The sequence below is a fragment of the Chelonia mydas genome, chromosome 1 (genome assembly GCF_015237465.2).
Source record: "Chelonia mydas isolate rCheMyd1 chromosome 1, rCheMyd1.pri.v2, whole genome shotgun sequence".
NCBI lineage: Eukaryota > Metazoa > Chordata > Testudines > Cheloniidae > Chelonia > Chelonia mydas.
Genome location: NC_057849.1, coordinates 216,573,395 through 216,591,562, shown reverse-complemented (window position 1 = coordinate 216,591,562; position 18,168 = coordinate 216,573,395). Strand labels below are relative to the sequence as shown.

Here is an 18,168-nt window from a genome sequence, read left to right as displayed (position 1 = left end):
AAAAAAAAAAAAAGCATATTTGTATGAATGGGAATTGGGTTTAATTTTGTAGAATTAGACAACGTTTCACTTGCTGACTTTAATTGTGGATGCCTTTCCAAAAAACACCATTTGCTCACCAGCAATACTCCCACATAAACCATGAAGGGAGTATTATATTTTGGCCAGTGTTGCACATGTTATACAACAGTGAAACTATTCTTTTTCTGCTTTGAAAGATTATTTTGGGTTCTTTTGCTGTTCCATCCTGCAGAATCCCTCCATGCGCTCTGTGTATTTTTTCTCTCCTGGAAATCTCGGGCCTGATTCTGATCTCACACCAGTGTAACTTCACTGACTTCAAAGGAGTTACCTCTTATTTTAAACCAGTGTTCCTGAGATCAGAATCAGGCTCGTTGTCTTTTCTGGAACACTTTATTTTATTCACATTTTAAATCCCAGTAGTCTAATCGTAGATAAGGAGCCAGCTCACACTGACTTTGAGTAAACAGTAATCAAAGGCCTGTAGTATGAACCCAGAGTTCCATCAATCTGATTAATACTCTGTGAAGTTATTAGCAGCCTCATAATGTTGCTCATCCCCCATGCCTTTAATTTATTTTAATAATTTAGATTGCAGTTAATGATCTGGTCTTAATATCAATTATATTTTTCATTTCCTGTTTATTATATTATTATCATTTTACATAGCACTGTAATTTAACACTGCATTTTGCAAATCTAGATTAATATGTGATCTCTTCTCTGAAGAACTTATGCAACCTAACGAAACAAGCAAACACAAGATAAGATACAGAACAATAGTTCAGGGAACAGAAGGTTTGGTGTCTGACCTTTCTTGTTTGTTTATTTTTTTTTTGTTTTCTATTTATGGACACTTAGGATCTTGGGCCATCTGGGCCTTTGAATGTCCTGTTTGTTTAGGGCGTATGTCACTTTAAGAACATTTTAAAAGAAGTTTTCACCAATTTAGGATTTTAATATATATGTATATTGGGCCTGATTCCAGCTTCACACCAGTTTTACACCAGTGTAACTCCACTGACACTGGGGACTTATTCCTGATTTACACTGAAATAAGAAAGATCTGAATCATGCCTTGGAGGGATCTAAAACCTAAAGCAAATATGCACATTTCCTTCTAGAATGTATTCATTATGACTTTTCTCATTGGTGTACAGCTAAGCCAGGTGCTGAAACAGCACCTGACCCGGACCCTGACTGAGAATTATGCTCTTCCTGGGAAAACACAGATCACACATTCCGTCGATCGCCTGCAGCAAGACGTAAGGAAACCTTCTGTTGCTCACACTGCTGCTGCCTAGCTGTTTGTCCCAGCTCATGTTCCATTTAATATTACTAGTTGCTGGAAATCTCAGGAGATGGCCTGAGCTTGGTTCTAATTCCCAGACCACAGAAGTTCAGGCAAACCTCTGAAAGAAGCTTATCTGAAAGTCTGAGTCTTCAGATAGCTACCGTTACTGTTCTCAAAGTGGAGATGCAAAAACAGAGGCGACTCCAAATCAGTGATTACGTCTGTAAATTTGACTGAATTGGCTTTTGCAACAGTTACGGTCGCTGGGCCTGATTCTGATTTCATTTACACTGGTATCAATAAGGAGTAACTGCTGGAGCCAGTGGAGTTTAACTATTGTAAAACCAGTGTGAGATCAGAATCGGGCCCCACGATTGAGTGTGTGCCCCCAGAGAGTGATCACTGACATGGCCAGAGACGAAACTGAGTGGCTAACACATCCATCCCCTTGGCGTATCTACAAACTGATAAGGGATGTACGTTTTAATTGATAAGTGGCTCAACGTTACTTGGTTGTCTTCTCATGAGGATAATGTCATGCCATCCACTGAATGTCGGCATTTCCTTTCCATTGCAGTTCAAGTGCTGTGGCAGCAATAGCTCTGATGATTGGCAGCACAGTATCTATATCCTGTCTGAAGAGTCCAGTGGCCGAGTGGTACCAGATAGCTGCTGTAAAACAGTCACCTTCAAATGTGGGAAGAGGGATCATCCATCTAACATTTACAAGGTGGAGGTAAAATGTCATTTTGTCCGTCTGGGTTTTTTCCTACTGTTTGTTGAACAAAGAATAAATAACGTTATCTTGCAGAAAAATGAAGGGATGGAAACGGACGGAAGTATCAGTAATAATTGCACTTTTATGATGACGTGTAGTGGTCTGTGATCACTCAGTCCTTAAGGTGCCTGCAAGAGTTCTGCTGTATTTTATGTCTGGTTCCGATGGCCTGTGTGTAACCATAAGACCTTCCCAGTGCCCAGCCCAGACTCTGTTGAACCCAGCCCTTAAAGGCACAGTCCTCAATGGTACATTTTCCCCTTCCAAACCAAAACTTAATAACTAGAACACTTAAAAAGCAACATTAACGCAACACACAAATACTTTTAACCAACCTAATAGCTAAACTGCTAAACATGCTCAGTTAGATTTTGAGGTGCTCGGCACAGTCACTTGAACCTACACAGCTCCCCTATAACATCAGCACTACTGCTGTCAGAAGGTGGCAGGTTGTTCCAAGTCCTGGGACTCTGTGGTCTCAACCTGCTGGGGTTGTTGCCTGTCTGAGACCCTCTTGATTCAAATGTCAGGCTCTGTGCCTCTTATCTCCCTCCCTTCTGGGATTTGAAGAAGGCATCACTTATTCCTCCGTAGGATGTGTCCGAATGGGGTGACGACCTCATACAACCATGGGGCTACCTCTCAAGACGCCACTGCTGTGTGGGACTCTTGTTTCCGTCATAGATATTCACAGCGTCATTTTCATGAAGTGTCAGCTCCGGGTACCCCAAATCATATTGGTTTTTTGTTGTTGTTGTTTTGCCTTATTGGTCTCTTTATATATCTGCAAGTCCCCAGTGACTCAGACATCAGTTTCTAACAGTGCAGGCATTCTTGTTTTAGTTGGACACTTGGTGCCATTCTGTAATTTAACAGTGCTTAACATGGATCAAAGTCCGACTCTTCATCGTTTTTCACTAAAGCACTTCATTATTGTGACACCATTTTTCACCAACTCATTAGATGGGGGTTAATGGGGACTAATAGTTACATGTCTAAATTTGTACTTCACAGCTTAAACTCATGCCCACTAAACTGTGGCCCTTTATCAGGTGTACCATGTCTAGCATAAATGTGCATGTCAAATCTAATCACCTATTTAGCTGTAGTATTTTCTAGTAAAGCCATCTCAGGGAACTGAGAATAATAGTCTAGGACAAGTACACAGCTTTTCTGCAGCCAACATAAACAAGTCTTTGCCTACTTAGCTCCACTGAACTTTTGTCAAATGCTGTAGGGAGGACTTGTGGCACCTTAGAGACTAACAAATTTATTTGAGCATAAGCTTTTCGTGAGCTACAGCTGAGCTTATGCTCAAATAAATTTGTTAGTCTCTAAGGTGCCACAAGTACCCCTTTTCTTTTTGCAGATATAGACTAACACAGCTGCTACTCTGAAAGCTGTAGGGAGTGTCTGCAACCAGCAAATCTCTCCCATTCAATTTTCAAATACTACCTTTATAGCTGAAAAAATAATCTCTATTCTCTGGGGAGGTGTTTGCCAGGCCCCTCTTGGTAACGGCTATAAGTGGTTTATGGTCAGTTTCAGCTAACATTAGTTTCCCATAAATAAAGCCATGAAACTTTTTACAGCTATGGACTAAGGCCTAAGCCTCCTTCTCTATTTGGGCATCTTGACACTCTGTTTTTGGTAGCGCCTGTGATGCTTATGCCACTTGTCTTCAGTTTTGATCATACTGTTGTAAGACAACCACAACAATACCCCCCTTGGGGGTGTCTGTGGACAGCTCACTTTTGCGCTTACTCTTCCTCAGGACTGGGGCCTCTTTAATTAACGCCTTCAGTTTCTCAAATTCTTCATTAAGAGTTGCATCCCATGTCCTTCAGACAGTTCCTCTCCTAGGTTGCTGTCTTGCACAACCAGATTAGGCATATATTTCTCTACACAGTTCACCATTCCAAGGAATCTTTGTAGCTCTTCCTTTTCTGCTGGGGCAGGCATGTAGGTGATGATGGCCTCTACCTGTACACCTTGCTGTGTTAACTTCTCTCCCAAGTATGTTATTTATGTTACATGGAATTTATATTTCTTCTTCGAGTGCTTGCTCATGTCGATTCCATTGCAGGTGTGCGTGTGCCCACATGCACGGTAGTCAGAGATTTTTACCTTAGTGATATCCGTAGGGATGGCCGTGGAGCCCCCTGGAGTGTCGCGCCCTCAGTTCTTTCTTACCATCCGTGGTGGTTAGTCGGAGCATCTCTCTCCCTTGCTTCACAAGTGCTTAGCGGTTGGTCTCACCTCGTTAAGAGTTCTTCAGCCTTAGGGTTTTGTAAATATAAATAAAGAATACGGACGCTGGACTTCAGAAAAGCAGACTTTGACTCCCTCAGGGAACTGATGGGCAGGATCCCCTGGGAGAATAACATGAGGGGAAAAGGAGTCCAGGAGAGCTGGCTGTATTTCAAAGAATCCTTATTGAGGTTGCAGGAACAGACCGTCCTGATGTGTAGAAAGAATAGTAAATATGTCAGGCGACCAGCTTGGCTTAACAGTGAAATCCTTGCTGATCTTAAACACAAAAAAGAAGCTTACAAGAAGTGGAAGATTGGACAAATGACCAGGGAGGAGTATAAAAATATTGCTCAAGCATGCAGGAAGGCCAAATCACACTTGGAGTTGCAGCTAGCAAGGGATGTTAAGAGTAACAAGAAGGGTTTCTTCAGGTATGTTAGCAACAAGAAGGTCAAGGAAAGTGTGGGCCCCTTACTGAATGGGGGAGGCAACCTAGTGACAGAGGATGTGGAAAAAGCTAATGTACTCAATGCTTTTTTTGCCTCTGTCTTACAAACAAGGTCAGCTCCCAGACTACTGCACTGGGCAGCACAGCATGGGGAGGAGGGGACCAGCTCTCTATGGAGAAAGAAGTGGTTCGGGACTATTTAGAAAAGCTGGACAAGCACAAGTCCATGGGGCCAGATGCACTGCATACAAGGGTGCTAAAGGTGGATGTGATTGCAGAGCTATTAGCCATTATCTTTGAAAACTCATGACAATTGGGGGAGGTCCCGGATGATTGGAAGAAGGCTAATGTAGTGCCCATCTTTTAAAAAGGGAAGGAGGAGGATCCAGGGAAGTACAGGCCAGTCAGCCTCACCTCAGTCCCTGGAAAAATCATGGAGCAGGTCCTCACGGAATCAATCCTGAAGCACTTAGAGGAGAGGCAAGTGATCAGGAAGAGTCAGCATGGATTCACCAAGGGCAAGTCATGCCTGACTAATCTAATTGCCTTCTATGATGAGATAACTGGCTCTGTGGATGAGGGGAAAGCAGTGGATGTGTTATTCCTTGACTTTAGCAAAGCTTTTGACACGGTCTCCCACAGTATTCTTGCCAGCAAGTTAAAGAAGTGTGGGCTGGATGAATGGACTATAAGGTGGATAGAAAGCTGGCTAGATCATTGGGCTCAACGGGTAGTGATCAATGGCTCCATGTCTAGTTGGCAGCCGGTATCTAGTGGGGTGCCCCAAGGGTCAGTCCTGGGGCCGGTTTTGTTCAATATCTTCATTAATGATCTGGAGGATGGTGTGGATTGCACCCTCAGCAAGTTTGCAGATGACACTAAACTGGGAGGAGAGGTAGATACGCTGGAGGGTAGGGTTAGGATACAGAGGGACCTAGACAAATTAGAGGATTGGGCCAAAAGAAATCTGATGAGGTTCAACAAGAACAAGTGCAGAGTCCTGCACTTAGGATGGAAGAATTCCATGCACTGCTACAGACTAGGGACCACTGGCTAGGCAGCAGTTCTGCAGAAAAGGACCTAAGGGTTACAGTGGACGAGAAGCTGGATATGAGTCAACAGTGTGCCCTTGTTGCCAAGAAGGCTAACAGCATTTTAGGCTGTATAGGTAGGAGCATTGCCAGCAGATCGAGGGACGTGATCGTTCCCCTCTATTCGACATTGGTGAGGCCTCATCTGGAGTAGTGTGTCCAGTTTTGGGCCCCACGCTACAAGAAGGATGTGGAAAAATTGGAAAGAGTCCAGCAGAGAGCAACAAAAATGATTAGGGGACTGGAACACATGACTTATGAGGAGAGGCTGAGGGGACTGGGATTATTTAGTCCACAGAAGAAAAGAATGAGGGGGGATTTGATAGCTGCTTTCAACTACTGGAAAGCGGGTTCCGAAGAGGATGGATCTAGATTGTTCTCAGTGGCAGCAGATGACAGAACAAGGAGTAATGGTCTCAAATTGCAGTTGGGGAGGTTTAGGTTGGATATTAGGAAAAACTATTTCACTAGGAGGGTGGTGAAGCACTGGAATGGGTTACCTAGGGAAGTGGTGGAATCTCCTTCCTTAGAGGTTTTTAAGGTCAGGCTAGACAAAGCCCTGCTGGGATGATTTAGTTGAGGATTGGTCCTGCTTTCAGCAGGGGGTTGGACTAGATGATCTCCTGAGGTCCTGTCCAACCCTGATATTCTATGATTCTATGAAATAGTTTTAATTGTTTCTTTGTAGTTAGTTGATAGTTAGAGTTCCTCATGCAGGGGTGGGCAAACTTTTTGGCCTGAGGGCCACATCAGGGTATGGAAATTGTATGGCGGGCCATGAATGCTCACAAAAGTGGGGGTAGGAGTGCAGCAGGGGGTGAGGGCTCCGGCTCGTGGTGGGGCCAGAAATGAGGAGTTCAGGGTGCAGGAGGGGGCTTCGGGTTGGGATGCGGAGGGGTGAGGGCTCTGGGGATGAGGGGTTTGGGGTGCAGGAGGGGGCTCCAGGCTGAAACTGAGGGGTTCAGAGGGGGGAGAGGGATCAGGGCTGGGGGCAGAGGGTTGGGGCACGGGGTGGGGTGGGCTCGGGGTGTAGGCTCCAGGCAGCACTTACCACAAGCAGCTCCCAGAAGCATGTCCACCCTCCAGCTGCGAGGTGCGGCCAGGCAGCTCTGTGCACCGCCCAGTCCGGAGGTACCGCCCCTGCAGCTCCCATTGGCAGGGAACCGGGTACTATGTAGGAGCTGGAGGGGGGGTCATGCCGGCTGCTCCCTGGGAGCCTCATGGAGCAGGTCAAGCCCCCAACCCCGCTCCTCAGCGGGAGCTGAGGGTCGGATTAAATGGTCTGATGGGCCAGATGTGGCCCAAGGGCCGTAGTTTGCCCACCCCTGTCCTACTGGGACTTTGCCCCAGGCGGGTGATGCCCCAGTCCCCTGGGTTCAAACCTTACACGGACTATAGCAGGCCTATGCCTGTTAGTGATCCCCACCGCGGCTGTCTCAAGTGCTCGGGTGAATCGCACATCAAGGAGAAGTGCCATATTTCTAAGAACTTTCGGCCACAAGCTCAGAAAGAAGCAGGATATTAAACTCCAAGCTCTTCTCATGGAATCAGCCCTTTGCCTGGCATCCGAGCCCTCCCGCCAGGAGTCAGTGAGTACCTCGGCATTGGTGTGTAGTGCACCCCCCGCAACAGACTCCGCCCGGCACCATTCGAATTTCCTGGTGCCTAAGAAGGAGACCCGGAAGTACGGCTCACCGGTACAAGGCAAAAAGGCCCAAGGGCCTTCGGGCAAGGGACCTGGTTCGGCCGCCTGGCCTTCCTGGAGCTGCGAGGGCACACCTTTCCGGCGGAAACTCTGAGCCTCTTGAAAATTCCATCACTGACTCAAGCAGTTTGGGACCCAAGCCCCCATCGGCACCGGCGCCTTCCCAGGCCTCCCTGGCTTGAAGGGAGCAGAGACCTCCGCTGGTATCAGCTGCGCAGCTGGGGCAACAGGAAGCGGCAAAGACTCCCCAGGATGGCAAGCCAGCTGCTGCGGTCTCGGGGGGAGTTGCAGAGCGCAGTCGATCCTATGAGGCGAAACAGCTTCTCTCCCCTGCGGCTCAAATCCCCGGAGCTGCTGTGATCATGGTCACTGCTACCTCGACGAGGTTCGCCTAGAGACCGGCTTCGGTCTCCATAGTACCGCCGCGCGTCTTCCTACATCGTATCACCGTTCCCTATCGCCTGCCACATGAGAACGATCCCCATCCAGGCCCCAGTCTCCTCCACGTTGCTACTGTTCGCATTGGTACCATCACCGATTGTCTCACTCCGGTCACCGGTCCCCGACAGCAACTGTCAGCAGACGCACCCAGGTGTCAATGGCTCCTCCATGGTCGCCAGAAGGGGATTCCTCTGGCTTAGAGGCCTGATTTAGCCCCTCACCAGATCCCACCGGCATGACTGGGGTCCCAACATTGCATCAGCCCCAACATGGCAGCCGTGGCACCAGGGACAGTGGCCAGCCCAGTGGCCTTATTGGAGCTTGTGGGGAATGCCAGCGATGGCTATGTCCCCTTCCCAGCGATCATCAACAGCTGCCTTGGTGAAACAACAGATGGCACCAGCGTCCCACATGGTGCCAGCAGCGTGGGCGGCACTGGTGATTCCAATGGCACTGGGCTTGGTGCATGCCGATCACTTGAAGGCTGGGGTGGAGGAAGCAGTACCCACCCCGAAACCTCCCTCCCCTTGGGGGGAAGAAGCCACGGATCCCCATCCAGTAACCCTAGCATCCTCTTCATCTCCATACGAGGCAATGGCAGGACTTTGAGGGCTAGCCCTCCCGATGACTTTAAGGAGCATTAGACTCTGCTCCGGAGAGTGGCGGACAATCTGGGCTTAGAGGTAGAGGAGGTGGCCGAGCAGACGGACTCATTGTTCAATGTCCTCTCCGCTTCCACCCTGGCCCGCCTCGCCTTGCCAGTCCACAAAGGGGTCTTAAAGATTGCCAAGGCCCTTTGGCAAACCCCCTCATCCATCCCTCACACTTCCAAAAGGGTGGAGGAAAAAATACTTTGTCCCGGCTAAAGGGTTCAAGCTTTTATACACTCCGCAGCCAATGAAAAGGACAAAACAGCTCCATACCTCCTCCACTCCCAAGAATAAAGAAGCCAAAAGCCTGGATCTCTTTGGGAGAAAGATGTATTCAACTGCCAGCCTACAGTTCCAGGTGGCAAACCAATGCTCTCCTGGGAAGGCACAACTTTAATTTGTGGGATACCCTCCGCAAGTTCCAGGAGTCCCTCCCAAAAGGGTTGGCCCAGGAGTTTGGCACCCTGGTTGAGGTCAGCACAGCGGCAGCCAGGTGCTCCCTGCAAATGGCCTGAGATGCGGCAGACTCCACGGCTCGGGTAGTCGTGTAGGCAGTGGTGATGAGCTGTAGCTCGTGGCTACAAATGGCAGGCCTCTCGCAGGAGCTGCAGACTTCAGTCCAAGACCTCAGAGTTGGTCTCTTCTCTGAGCAGACAGACACCACACCACTTTTCGTTCGCTGGGCATACATACGCCGCAGCCTGCTTGGAAGCCCTTCTGGCCACCCCCGCCGCCAAGACCTTGGCAGCCCTGTCAAGGTTCTGTAAGAAGAAGGGACAGTAGCTTCAGCCAGCGTCACCCCTATTCTGACCATTCACCTGCACAGCCTGGGCCCTCTAAACACCCTGGGGGTCAGACCCATTCTGGACCTGCGTCGCCTCAACAAGTCTCTCAAGAAGATGAGGCTCCGCATGGTTTCCCTGGCTTCCATCTTCCCTTCCCTGGATCTGGGAGACTGGTACGCTGCTCTCGACCTGAAGGACGCATATTTCCATGTTTCCATATTCCCAGGACACAGGCATTTCCTCCGTTTTATAGTGGTAGGACGGCATTTCCAGTTCATGGTGCTCCCTTTTGGCCTATCGTCAGCCCCAAGGGTGTTCACCAAGTGCATGGTGCCAGTAGCAGCTTATCTTAGGCGGTGTGGGGTCCACCTGTTCCCGTATCTCGACGACTGGCTCATGAAAGTCAGGTCTCCGGAGTGGGTGCAAAGAAACTTCAGTCTGGTTTGCTCCACCTTTCTCAGCCTGTGCCTGTTGATAAACGTGGAGAAGTCCACGTTAACACCAGTGCAACACATAGAGTTTATAGGGATAGTTCTCAACTCTATGCAAGCTAAGACTTTCCTTCCAGAAGCACGGTTTCAGGCCAGGGCAGACTTAATCTCCCACATAAGGGCCCACCACAGCCCATACATGCCTGTGACTGGGCCAGATGGCTGCATGTACAGCTATGGTCAGCCATGCCCTGCTCGATATGAGGCCCCTGCAAACGTGGCTGGCCTCAGTTTACATTCCCAGCAGGCACCCCCTGGACCGAGTGGTCACGGTGCCGAGCCATGTCCTATAGTCTTCGGACTGGACGCAGGACCTCGAACTGATGCTGCGAGAGGTTCCCTTCGTGACCCCGTCCCCTTCGCTCACCCTGGTCTCGGAAGCGTTGGATATAGGGTGGAGGGCCCACCTGGTGAGCTCAACACTCAAAGGCCTTGGCTGCAACATGATCTAGCCCTGCACATCAAGTCAGGGAACTCAGAGAGGTTCACCTGGCTTGCCAGGCTTTCTTACCCCATCTGAAGGACAAGGTGGTGCAGGTCCTGACGGACAATACGGCCGCAATGTATTACATCAACAGGCAGGGTGGTGCCGGGTCCTCGGCCCTTTGTCAGGATGCTTTCAGCTTCTGGGACTTCTTTGTACAGCACATCATCCTCCTGGTAGCGGCCCTTCTGCCTGGAACTAGGAACGTCCTGGCAGATCACCTCAGCAGGTCCTTCTCGTCTCGCCACGAGTGGTCGCTCCATCCAGAAGTGGCCACTCTAATCTTCCGCCGGTGGGGGACTCCCTAGGCGGACCTGTTCACGTCTTGGAAGAACAGGAAGTGCCACAAGCTCTGCTCTCCACAGAGCAGGCGCCTTCTTGATTCCGTGGTTGGGAGCGATGATGTACGCCTTTCTGCTGGTGCCGTTAATCTACAGGGTCCTGGTCAAGGTGAAGCAAGACAACGTGATGATCATCCTTGTTGCCCCAGAGTGGCCTTGGCAACCCTGGTTTGGCATGCTGCTGAGCCTGTCAGCAGCCACCCCACTGCAGCTGCCTCTTCGACCAGGTCTGCTGTCCCAGAACCACGGCATCCTGCTGCACCCAAACCTCACGGCACTGCACTTGACAGCCTGGCTGCTGCGTGGCTGAGCGGGGAGAAGCAGTAGTGCTCCTGGTGTCCAGTGAGTTCTGCTGGGCATGAGAAAACCCTCCACCAGGGCTACCTATGTGGCGAAGTGGAAATGCTTCACATGTTGGGCCTCGGATCAGCTCATTTATGCAGAGGAGGCCTCGCTGCAGGACGTCCTGGACTATCTGCTCCACCTCAAGCTCCAGGACTTGTTGTTTTTGGTCAAAGTTCACCTGGCAGCCATTTCCACGTTCCACCCTCTATTTCTAGGCAGGTCGGTCTGCGCCCATCCCATGACGGCACGGTTCCTGAAAGGGCTGAAGCACCTTTACCCGCATGTCAGGGACCCAGTCCCATCTTGGGACCTCAATCTCATGCTGTAAAAGCTTATGGGCCCTCCCTTTGAGGCTTGGCGTCCTGCTCCCTTGTGCTTTGCTCCTGGAAGGGCGCCTTCTTGGTCACTATAACTTTGGCCCGTTGGGTGTCTGAGATCAAGATGCTCAGGTCAGAGCCCCCTTATACAGTCTTCTATAAGGACAAGGTCCAACTGAATCCTCACCTGGCCTTTCTGCCCAAGGTCGTTTCCCAATTCCACATGGGCCAAGATATTTACTTACCAGTCCTATGTCTGCAACCTCATGCAATGGATAAGGAGCGCAGGCTGCATACCCTGGATGTCAGGCGGGCACTGGCCTTCTACATTGATAGAACAAAGCTGTTCCATAAGTCAACGCAGTTGTTCGTGGCTGTTGCTGACAGGATGAAAGGTTGCACGGTGTCAGCCCAGAGTCTCCCGTCCTGGATCACAGCCTGCATCCACTACTGCTACAAGCTGACGAAGGTGCCCTCGCCAGCAGTCATGACGGCTTACTCAACTAGGGTGCAACCTTCCTTGGCAGCCTTCCGCACTCAAGTGCTGATCCAAGAAATTTGTCGGACTGTGACCTGGTCGTCTGTCCACACGTTCGCTTCACATTATGCGCTGACCCAGCAGGCTTGAGATGATGCTGGTTTCGGCAGAGCAGTGCTCCAATCTGCAAAGCTGTGTACTCCGAGCCCACCTCAGAGGATTCTGCTTGTGAGTCACCTAGAATGGAAGTGACATGAGCAAGCACTGGAAGAAGAAAAAATGTTTACCTACCTTTCATAACTGTTGTTCTCTGAGATGTGTTGCTCATGTCCATTCCATTACCTGCCCTCCTGCCCCTCTGTCGGAGTTGTCGGCAAGAAGGAACTGAGAGGACGCCGGGACGGCGGCATCTGACATGCCACGCCATGACTGCGGCACTCCCTAAGGCAAAAGTCTCCGATGACTGCGCACGTGGGGGCACACACACCTACAATGGAATGGACATGAGCAACACATCTCAAAAGAACAACAGTTACAAAAGGTAGGTAACTGTTTTTTTTGGTTTCTTTAGCTTTAGGCCAGCCGCTTTGGTTCTTTCCAAAACTGCTGAGGGCCTCTGGTCATGTTCTTCTGCTGTTTTTCCCCAGATCAAAATATTATCTATGTAAACCTCTAGACCATCAAAATCGTGCTATATTTTCCAGTGAAACACTTTGGATGCTGAACACAACCCAAATAGCAGTCTGTAGAAACAATGTCTCCCCAACCAGGTGCTGATAGTGCACAAATGTGCTGTTTTTCTAAGGGCACTTGCCAGAATCCTGCTGATATGTCAAGCAATGAAAAATATTTGGCACCAGCCGTCTCCTCCAAAAATTCTCCCCTTGTAGGTAGAGGGGAAAATTCCCTTTTCATGTAATTATTTAATTCTTTTGGGTTTGTACATAAGTGAAGGTTTGTTGTTGTTTTTTCTACAGTGACCAATGAGCATACCCCTGTTGGTTCCTCTACTTGTTCTATGATTCCCAGAGCAACGAACCAATCCAGCTCCTATTTTAACCTCTGCCCTGAGGCAAGGGAAACTTTCCTAGGGATGTGAATTGTTGGATAGTTGGGCTTTTTCAGGTTTATTCTGTACTCTGCTGAGAGCTTCTCTGTCCTCTGGAAGACCTCCTCAAACTCTTCCTCAATTGTTTTGTTTCTCTATCTCTCAGAGTGCTCCCTCTTGAAGAGACCAAGCATTTGACATGCTTTTAACTCAGTAACAGGCGCTCTTTTCCCTGGTATTATTACAAATTGTAACTTTTTGAATTTATTTACCCATACATCTAGTTCACATGCCTTTAGTGGGGATAAACTCACCACTATAATCCCTGAGTTTTATCCATTTACTCTCCAATACCCATGGCTTTTGTATAGTGTTAATATCACTGTTTCTGGAAATGCTTTGGCTTGTGCACCAGTGTCCAACTTAAAATTAATATACATCCCGTTTGCTTGCAGGCTGGCAGTCCATTCGTCTGCTGCTGCAGTGTTGTCCATCACTCTAATGACGAATTCACATGAACTAGTGGGGGCACACACTGCTGGTTCTTGCAAAGTGATGTAATGCGTTACATTTCTTGCATCTTTTCCTATATGTCAGGCATTGTCCTGACTTGTGGTAAATGTCACAGAATGTGCAGCTCCATGTGCTATTTTTGCTTGATTCTGACTTGTGCGCCATGTGCCTTTCTGCCTCAGGTCACTTTTCTTGCGGTATTTTGGATTCTCTATCATGTCTGTAGTGTCAAAGCTCTACATCCACGCTCTATATCCACGCTCTACAAGCTTCATTCCAGTTTGGATGACTTCTGTTGCTTGGTCAATTCTAATTGTTTTATCAAGGGTTAATTCTGGATTTCCCAATAGTCTCTCTCTGAGTTTTTTTTTTTTTTTTGTTCTAGATCCCAATCGCAATCTGTTTGTTTTATTTTTTTTAATCGGGGCTCAGACTCCATCCTCCACCCCTCAAGAAATTGGAAGATTGGCTCTTCAGCCTTAGATCGGTTACAAAGTCTTCTATGGTTTTACCTTTGTTCTACACTACTGTTTAAAAACATCTCTTGAGAGACAAGGTGGGTGAGGTAATATCTTTTATTGGACTAGTTTCTGTTGATGAGACAGACAAGCTTTCAAGCTTACACAGAGCTCTTCTTCTGGAATATGTGTCTCTCTCACCAACAGAAGTTGGTCCAATAAAAGATATTATCTCACCCACCTTGTCTCTCTTATATCCTGGGACCAACAAAGCTACAACACTGCATAAAAACCTCTCTCTCATGTGATTCATTTTTCAGTGGAGTGCAGTACTCCACACATTTCTGTAATACAATTTCATAATTAACCTCCTCTGTCTGAGTTAACTGAAAACCGTTAAACACATAAAGTGCTTGAGAGACACCCTCATTTCTGACAATAGCTACTTTCTGACTGTTTTCTCTTTTGCTAGCATCCATTGCTTTGCAGATTCAGAGGGAAGCATTGTGTAAACCTTTTCCAGTTGTTTCCCACATTTTGAAGGAGTTTCACTCTGATGGGGCTTTTAAGTGCTCCATTCTTCTACACGGGGTATTTCTTAGTCCTTGTATACTTCTGGTACCCTGTTATGTTCAGTGCTTCAAGTATTTGCAAAAGATCTGCTTTAGTCTGTGACCGGTTCCATCTGGCTGTGCATAACACAAGAGCTTCACAGCACCTCACCCACGCTCCATCTTGGGAAGCTCAGCCCTTAAAGCTTACCACAACTTCCATTTGAAGATCTCAAATTGAATTGCAAACAGCAATTAATGGAATCGTGGAGCATCTCTAAATAAATTATTATTCTAAAACAATAAAAATGGGTTTTAAATGAGCTAATGTTGCTGACTGTCAACAATGTGTAGTACATACCTGCCACACCACTTACAAAACCAGAGCACCTAAAAGCATAGCTAAGGGCCTCATAAATCTTACATTGCCCACGTAATAAACACATTATTCTTAACACTGACAATATGCATTTATCACAGTCTTAATCCTGACCTATGGATTGTTGAGAATTTTATTTCCTATCTTTGCAATCTTGATTTTGATATTTTAATATTTTCTTTTAAAAGTGTCACATATCTAGTTGAGTTTCCCTCTTGGACACTCACCGTCCTGCTGTGAGGTGATGCCCCTCACTGGAACCCATCTGCTTTAAGCCTCCATAGTCTGAACAGAGTCCAGGCATTGCCCAAGACTTGGAATCTCTAGGCATACTCGTAGGGTGCAGATCCTCTGCCTAGCACCCCCTTCTGAGAGCTGAGACCCTGTGGTCCACCTGCCTAACCCTTGGGACCAGTGTTGACCCCCTCAGACTCTCTTGTAGCTTAAATAGACCTCTTCCAGAGCTCCAGACATGGGGGTGCTCTGGTTGTACAGTTTACTTCTTCAGGGGCGCACAGACAGACTTTGCACAGGATTCTAAAACACCATGGCTCTTTACTTAACAACATGGGGGATACACATATCTAGACAAAATAATATGTGCTCCTGTACGCAATTCCCTGTCTCAGTTCCTTGCCACTTTGGAGAGTTCTTTGGGCTTGGTCAAAGTCTTGGGATGCCCAGGATCCTTTGCCTGCAGCTGTGTGACTTCTCTTCAAAAACATGGAGCTTTCTTTACCAAAGCTTTGTCTCTCGGACCTTTGCTGGTCAGCAGTGTAGATAAGGTCTTCCTATCCCACCCCCTCTACAAAAGCTTGCCCATCTCTTCTCTCTTTTGCCCAAATCTTCCTGTTCCTATCTCAGTGAGTCTTATGTATCTCCCTACCAACGTGTGGTTCCTTTGTTCTGCTGTTGGTGTTTTCCACTCGGCCAATGTCAGCTCCCTGCAGACAAGGAAGAGGAAAGCTTGAGCTAACCCATTGTCTCAAGGTGCTTCCACCTGAATAGGTGGCTATTAACCGCTAACAATTCACCATTGTAGTGATACAGTTCTTGTCGGCAAATAGTGGATTCCGCATCTGCATATAGTTATTCCATGGTACAACAATTCCATAACAATGACATAGCATAAACTGGAGTTCACAAGTAGCACAGATAAATCCCCCAAATTGTCACATCAAATTAAGGCTAATAGGGAAATAACAGTTAGTAGAGATCAAAAGATGATAGATAAAAGGTCTGCTGTAGTAGGTCCAAGGCATTTCAATCTGCATACCCAAAAGTGGAGGCAACCACAATCAACGGCCACTGTTGACAATTCTGGACATAGTACATGGTCCTGCTCAGTGGAGGAAAAAAGTCCCATTGCCATCAATGGGGGCAGAATTTGGCCCACGGCTGCAACAAAAATTGTAACTAACAATCCATTTTCTTTTCATATTGCTGGTGCATGAGTTCTCAAGGAGCTTTGAAGAAATAGTAAATTGCTTCTTTTCACATCAGAGGAAAGAAAAGAAACAGGAAACAAGTCAACATTTTAAACTGGGGACCTTTGTTACTGAACTGTAACTCAAATGTTGGATTTCATTCAAACTTCGTACCAATGTTTGTCTTTGCTTTCAGAGTAAATCTGGCCATTTTCAGGCCAAACCCATTTCCCAAGCCATTCTGATGGGAGGGAAGGGACAAAAACTGGATTTTATAATGGCAGATGGTGGCAAACTTAACGATGGAAATGCTACTTCCCATCCATTATTGTCCCCAGGAACTGGAAAATGTACTGGTTACCTACTAGCCAAAAAATTAAACCTACAGGCAAGGGGCCGATCCGAAAGCTGGGTATGGGAGAGACACCACTAACAAAGTCCAGGGATGACATCCTGGTGAGACGCTCATCCCTGCAGTTGCTAGATAGGGGGAGGGTGCTTGGATTCCTGCTAGCAGGTTGTGGAATTTTCTACAGGGCTCCATCAGCCTCTACCTAGTAGATGTCTGCTAAATTTGGAGCTCCTATCTGCAAGGAGAGAGATGCAGTTCTCTGTGCCTCTTCTTCTGTTGTTCTGTCCTCAGAACCTCCTCACTGCTGAGTTGGGTCTATACTGCTCTCCCCTCCCTGCTCTCAGCATATAATCTTTTTTTTCCCCCTTTCAACTTGCCTCAGGTGTAACTCCAGTCCCTGCCTCTGTTGCTGCCTGTAGCTTAGCCAAGCAGCAGCGTGAAATGGTCATGCTTTTTGTTAGTTCTGCCCACAGGAGTCTCGAACAGCTGCTGTGAACCTGACCCATCATGTTCCTTTCACTCAGTGGTGAGCAGCAGGAGAGAGACTGGGGCTATCTGTCTATGAACCAATGAAGACCACGCTGCATTAGGTTATAGGTTACCGTCAAAACTGTAAGGGTTAGAAACTTATTTTCTTAATAAAAGCTCAAATCCAGCAGCAATTGATGGCCTACCTCCTCCCTACTTCCCAGAGAAAGCTTCTTACACTAGCTGGAAGATTTTTCCAGGCATGATTCAACACTGTTTAGAGACAGAGAATAGATGGCATGGTCAGGATCAGTGGCTTCCCCAGTGCCACTCAGTGTTGTCAGTTGAGGAGGCAGGGATAGTGCATAATGTTGGACTCCCAAATCCATATTTGGGCTCCCAAATAAAAATGTCCTGATTTTCAGGGATGCTTAGCACTTACATCTCCCATTACCTTAATCAGCAATTGTGAAAATAAGGCCACTTTATATTTAGGATTCTAAGCATGCATTTAGGAGTCTAACTTTAGGCACATGGGTTTGAAAATTCTGGGAAAGAGGTCTCACTCCTAGTCCTGCGCTCTGCCCACTAGTCCACACACCCTCCCCAGCTAAACAGCACTGACTACCAAGTACTAAGAAACCTCCTTGTGGATCAGACTCCGGCTTCTTGAAGTGATATTAAAGAAACCTAGCTACAGATCTTTTTAAAGTATCTCCTTAGAAGTCTTTTTATGAATGTTGGCCAGATGCTTCAGAGATATTCATGCTTCAGTCTTTGCTTGCAGGCTTGAAATTCAACTGATCTTAAATTCAGTGCCAATATTTGCAGTTGTTTAATGATAAACATGAGAGAGGCAATAAAGGGACTTGAAAGTATTAAAGTCTAGGCTGCTTTGGGGTTTGTTTTTTTTAAAGTCCCTGCTGTACTTTGCATTGACGGAAGCAACGAAAATTACATAACTACCTCCTGGGGTAGGGTTTCTCTCTTTTAACACCAGAAGCACTCTCTGTTTCAAACGGCTGGTTTCTCTGGCACAGTGTGTGTTAC

At 47.5% G+C, this 18,168-nt stretch overlaps 1 protein-coding gene across 3 annotated transcripts in view; it reads left to right on the top strand.

The window, feature by feature from the left end:
• Positions 1–18,168, top strand: part of TSPAN11 (tetraspanin 11) — a 168,338-nt gene that overhangs the window by 101,121 nt on the left and 49,049 nt on the right. For all 3 annotated transcript variants that reach the window (XM_043526658.1, XM_043526621.1, XM_043526584.1), the window contains 2 exons: positions 1,182–1,286; positions 1,893–2,051. In XM_043526658.1, coding sequence (XP_043382593.1) covers positions 1,182–1,286; positions 1,893–2,051 — 264 coding nt within the window. The remainder of the gene's footprint in view (positions 1–1,181; positions 1,287–1,892; positions 2,052–18,168) is intronic.